This window comes from Anarrhichthys ocellatus, unplaced genomic scaffold (genome assembly GCF_004355925.1).
Source record: "Anarrhichthys ocellatus isolate YVR2014 unplaced genomic scaffold, GSC_Weel_1.0 scaffold66, whole genome shotgun sequence".
In the NCBI taxonomy this organism is placed as follows: Eukaryota; Metazoa; Chordata; class Actinopteri; order Perciformes; family Anarhichadidae; genus Anarrhichthys; species Anarrhichthys ocellatus.
In genome coordinates this window covers 1257834-1263223 of record NW_022280096.1, presented here as the reverse complement: position 1 = coordinate 1263223, position 5390 = coordinate 1257834, and the positions used below count along the sequence as shown (strand labels likewise).

The 5390-nt window shown below is 46.4% G+C and overlaps 1 protein-coding gene across 1 annotated transcript in view; it reads right to left on the bottom strand.

The window, feature by feature from the left end:
* Positions 1-5390, bottom strand: part of LOC116397390 (forkhead box protein N3) — a 62691-nt gene that overhangs the window by 9543 nt on the left and 47758 nt on the right. Inside the window, exon 4 of the mRNA XM_031872757.1 lies at positions 3448-3506. Within this exon, the coding sequence (XP_031728617.1) occupies positions 3448-3506 (59 nt within the window). The remainder of the gene's footprint in view (positions 1-3447; positions 3507-5390) is intronic.

The following is a 5390-nucleotide window of genomic DNA, read 5'->3' as shown; positions in this document are numbered from 1 at the left end:
CACACACACACACACACACACACACACACACACACACACACACACACCGCCCTCCTAGCACAAGCACAGACAATGCTCCTCTCTTCTGAGAGTGCTCTGTATCTCCACCTCCATGCTTCGCTGTTTGAATTTCTCAGTGAAACCCTTCTCTTTGTCTCTCTAATTCCGTCCTCTCGTGTTGATTCCTTTCCCTCTCTGTTGATGTGGCTGTCGCTTCCACGTATAGTGGTGACTCATTCCTCCGACTCAGCGTGCACGCTGTCCCTGCAGGTAAGAACCCTGGGACATATGCTAAGGAGGTGAGGTGACAAACTAAGTGGGGAAAGAGCAGGCAGCACTCCCGCCGCCCGTTCTCATTCACTGAGATTGAGCAATACATTTTAATAAGCTCAAAGCAATAATAAAAAACAGCGCTCGGCTTGGTAGCAAAAAAACATGTAAATACAGAAGAGACGAGGTGTCTGTCTGCTTCTCTGCCTTTTTCCTGGAGAGAAAAATAGTCTGTCTTTTTCCCCATGTCTGGTCAGCTGCTCTGCCTCTCTGTCTGCTTCCTACGTCTCCCTGCCTGCCTGTTTTCCAGGGCAGCCTCCCTCCCCTCTCCGTCTCTCCTCTGCCTCCTGTTAAATGAGTTCCACATGGTCCTGCAGGCTGCATTCTCCGCTCGGCCGGCAGAGGAGCGAGCAGACCAACACACACACGGTCCAAAGGTTCAAAGGTCACTCCTGGCCATTTAAAAGTGGCCCCTCGCTTGTAAAACACCTGTTTATCTGCCTCCTTGGTTGCAGTGTGTTAAACTGAGTCCAGAGTCTGAGGGCAGGATGCAGACTAATGCTGTCTGACTGTCTGTCTGACTGGAGGGCTGGTGAGCTAGCACATTAACTGGCTCGTCTATCTGACACTCCAGCTGAGTGTCTGAGAGGCTGCTGTCTGACATGTGCTGTGACAAAGTGTAAGCAACACTTAACTATGGCGTCTTAATAAGCCTTTTAAACACACGGATGCTAACTAACCAGCAGGACACCTTTTCTCCAACATATAAGTGTATAATATAATGAAGTCGTGTGTGAAGTTATGAAGTGTGTGTTTGCATTATTTAGTCCTCAAACTGTGCAGAAGAACCATCAGTAAAAGTAATATCAGAACCCAAAAAAATACTTAAATCATTTCAAATGAAGGTCTTCAGTTAAGTTGTTGAGCACATTTGCGGAAGGTAAGTAAGTACATTTACTCAAACACTGTACTTAAATACAGATGTGAGGTACTCGCAGTCTCTACTTCACTACATTTAAGATGGAAACATTGAAGGTTTTACTCCAGCACATCTATTTTACAGCTAGTAATTTAGCAGATTACGATGATGATGGTGAGCCGAATACCACAATATTTGTTGAAGTCATTACAGCTGACAGCAGCATTACACATATTTACAGCGCAGTATATTTTTTCTCATTTTCTCATTTACTTGGGGAGGCTGTCCTCAGAAATCCATGAACAATCAGAAGTAGTCTGTGAGTTACAGAAGGTTGAGAACCCCTGATCTACTACACACGATAGATTATTTTATATGTACGAAGAAACATCTCAACAGAATGAAAGAGCTCCTCTGAGCTGCACCTCGAACCAGCTGCAATATGAATACGCTTTAGTATCAGTAATAATATCATAATACATAATAAAAAAACACTTTGAAAGGGGCCAGTCTGCATTTTGCACAATTTAGATATTTGAAGTTCATTTTGTGGAATGCAGGACCTTTACTTGTAATATAGTATACCTATACTTCTACATGAATAACATTTCCACCACTGCTGAAGAATATGCAGCAGACTGATCCCTGTTATGATATATCATAACACTGGATTATTACTGATGCATTAACATGTAAGCAGTATTTTAATATTGTAGCTGCTGAAGATAAATATTGGGTAGTTTTACTTTGTGCATAACAATACATCATGTTTTATATGTTTCTTATACGTTTATTACAAGTAAAGTCAAACAAATGTGGTGGAGTAAAACGGTTAAATGTTATTAAGTATAAATATACCTCACATGAAATAAAATACTCAAGTAAAGTACCTCAAATTTGCACCACAAAAAAAAAAGTAATGTAAAAAGAAAAACAAGTGTAAGCTTGACCGTGTCTGCAATCTGTTTGCTGTTGTGACGCAGTTGAAGGTTTAAACATGTAACTCTATATGTATGTCTGAAGCTGGAAGCACCTTCTCCTTGAAGCTCAGGTTAACAAAGGCTTCTAAATGAAGGGAACTAATAGGGGAACTTCTTCAATGATAGCAGGTGACCAAAGTCCTGAAATAAAGTAGGAACACTTATACCACTCTATAATTTAGAGCTCCTGAATGATGACCCGCGGGTGCTGGTTGGATTAAGGACACAGCTGCCAGGCCTGGTGTTCATCCTGAGCGGTGCTGGGCCACGGGGGGGGGGGGATTTCAGCTCACCTCAGCTCTGAGAATGGGAAATGGAAGTAATAACAGAGGGCACTAACAGCCCCAAACCCCCCCCCCCCCATCCTTGTCTTTGCCTCTGGTTGTCTGTCACAACTTTCCTTCTCCCCGCTGCCTCTGAATGTCATGCTCGACCATTCTGCACCCTCTCCTTCCAAACACACGTCACACATTTAAAAAGTTCCCTTCTCCTGTCTCCCCCTGTCACATGTGCAATCCAAGTCTCCCTTCCTGACCGTCTCCCTCTCCGTCCATCCGTCCAGCTGTCCAGCCGCTCCGACGCATCACTCTCACATTGTGTGCATCTAGAGGGAGTCCAGGTTTTCAGACACTCTCTCCAACCTCAGCTCCTTGACCATTACTACTCCATTATCAGCGGCGATGGAGGGCGCACCGCAGACGCCTAATGTATCCATTTCCCCCTCCATTTAGGACTCGGCAGCCCAGCGAGCTCCCGGAGTGCTCCCTGATTGGGATTGAATGTCCATTAAACTGCTGTCCAGCCACCAGGGAGGAGGTCGGGGGTAAGAGGAAGAGGAGGAGAGGGATAATGGGAAACACAGAGAAAAGGAGGTGAACAGGAGGAAAAGAGCGAGACGGTATGTTGTGTTGAGTGAGAAGAGGAGGCCAGGGAAAATCTCAGCCTCTGATTTGAAGCTGAGATTTTCTCTCCCCTTCCTTTCTTTCCCTCCCTCACTATGTCTCTATCACTTCTTTTTTATAAACTTTCGTAGAAAAAGCTTTCCTCTTCTGGCGCCGAACCAAGTGTCAGAACTCAGCACTCGGTATTCTCAAGGTGCGCTTCTAAAAAGAGGGATTTGGAATTGAGATGATTGGAGTTGGCACATCCGTAGAGGGGGGAGGAGAGAGGGAGAGAAGAGAGAGAACGAGAGAGAAAGAAAGAAAGAAAGAAAGAAAGAAAGAAAGAGGCGGGAGATCACACACATACAGTAGAAGACTTGCAGAGGTGAAACGGTACCTTGTAGGAGAACTCCTCCGTTCTTTCTGAAGAGGGGACTCCCCGACCACAATGGAGGACTAGAAAAGAAGAGGGGGGGGGGGAGAGAAGAGAAAACTGGTCAACCATTTGATCATGTTGCAGCAGCCAACCAGCCCGGCAGGCTTCATCACGAGGCAGATAGCAAGGCAGGAATTTGAGCCCATAAGCCAGTGCTTCTGATTATAGTGATTAGATTCCCGGGTGTCCCACTGTTGCCATTATTCCCTGTGATTACCTCAGAGAATTACAGCCTCGCCGCTGTAGTCCATGGGGGTAATTTCTCATGACAAACCCACCAGTCCATTCACACACATTGAGACATAAAAAAACTAAAACGTCATCAACACACACACATTCAACACGCGCTTATGTCACAAAGGCATGTGTAAGATGGGCATGTGTACAATTTGACATGTTAAAACACACACACACACACACGCACACACACACACGCATGCACACACACACAGAGGTACACACACAAAGCCGGGGATGCAGTTTAGGTGATCATTGCACCACTAATGAGGGAGGTAATGATGGCATTTCTCACATAGACGGAAACATCTTCACTCACACATATGAACACACAAGAAGACAATAGATACAGGTCTGCTGGATCCATGATGTTAAGACTTTAAGAGAGAGAAGAGAAAGATGGAGGGATAAGGAGAGAGGAAGAGAGAGAGGGGGGGGGAGCGAGAGAGAGGGAGAAAGAGAGAGAAAGAGAGAGAGAGGGAGAGAGAGAAAGGGAAAGAGAGAGAGAGGGAGAGAGAGGGGGAGAGAGGGAGAGGCTGTAGAGCTCTTCCAGGTTGAGTGGTCTTTAGCTCTCCATTAGACAACACGTCTGACTGCTCCTCTCCTTTCTCTCTGTAGCTAGACAGGCTGGTCTCAAACAGTCGTAGGGTGTCTGACAACATGGATCATATGTTACACACACACACACACACACACACACACACACACACACACACACACACACACACACACACACACACACACAGGGTAGAAAACACCTGGGGACGTTGTGAACCAGTTGTTTCCACTCATCAAGAGAGTTTCCTTTGTGACATGAGTCCTGTTTTATGTTCTGCTAAGCTGCTGAATGAGAGGATTTGGACGTCTGCACTTGACGTGCATGTGATGTGCTCTCACCTCACCAGATGCAGGGGTAAGATGGACTCACACACACACACACATGCACACATGCACACACACTAATACAAAAAAGCAAAAGCAGCGAACGCAAATTTCAGCCCTGAGCCACCTGCTGTTGCCATGGAGAGTTGCCACATTGCGTTGCCACGGCGATAACATATTTTTCCTGTGCTAACAGCCTGTCTGTTTTCCCTACCACCCCACCCCCCGCCCATCTCATTCTCCCCCTCCCTCTACACCCCCTCCCCTCTCTCTCCCCTCTCTTTCTTTCTGTCTCTCTTCCCATCCCTGCTCTCTCTCTCTCTCTCTCTGTCTGTCTGTCTGTCTGTCTGTCTGTCTGTCTGTCTGTCTGTCTCTCTGTCTGTGTCTGTCTGTCTCTCTGTCTGTGTCTCTCTGTCTGTGTCTCTCTGTCTGTCTGTCTGTCTTTCTCTGTCCGTCTGTCTGTCTGCCTCTCTCTCTATCTGTCTGTCTCTCTCTGTCTCTCTGTCTGTGTCTCTGTCTGTCTCTCTGTCTGTGTCTCTGTCTGTCTGTCTCTCTGTCTGTCTGTGTCTGTCTGTCGGTGTCTCTGTTTGTCTGTCTGTCTGTGTCTCTCTGTCTGTGTCTCTGTCTGTCTGTCTGTCTGTGTCTCTGTCTGTCTGTCTCTCTGTCGGTGTCTCTGTCTGTCTGTCTGTCTGTGTCTCTCTGTCTGTGTCTCTGCCTCTCTCTCTGTCTGTGTCTCTGTCTGTGTTTCTCTCTGTCTCTCTGTCTGTGTCTCTGTCTGTCTCTCT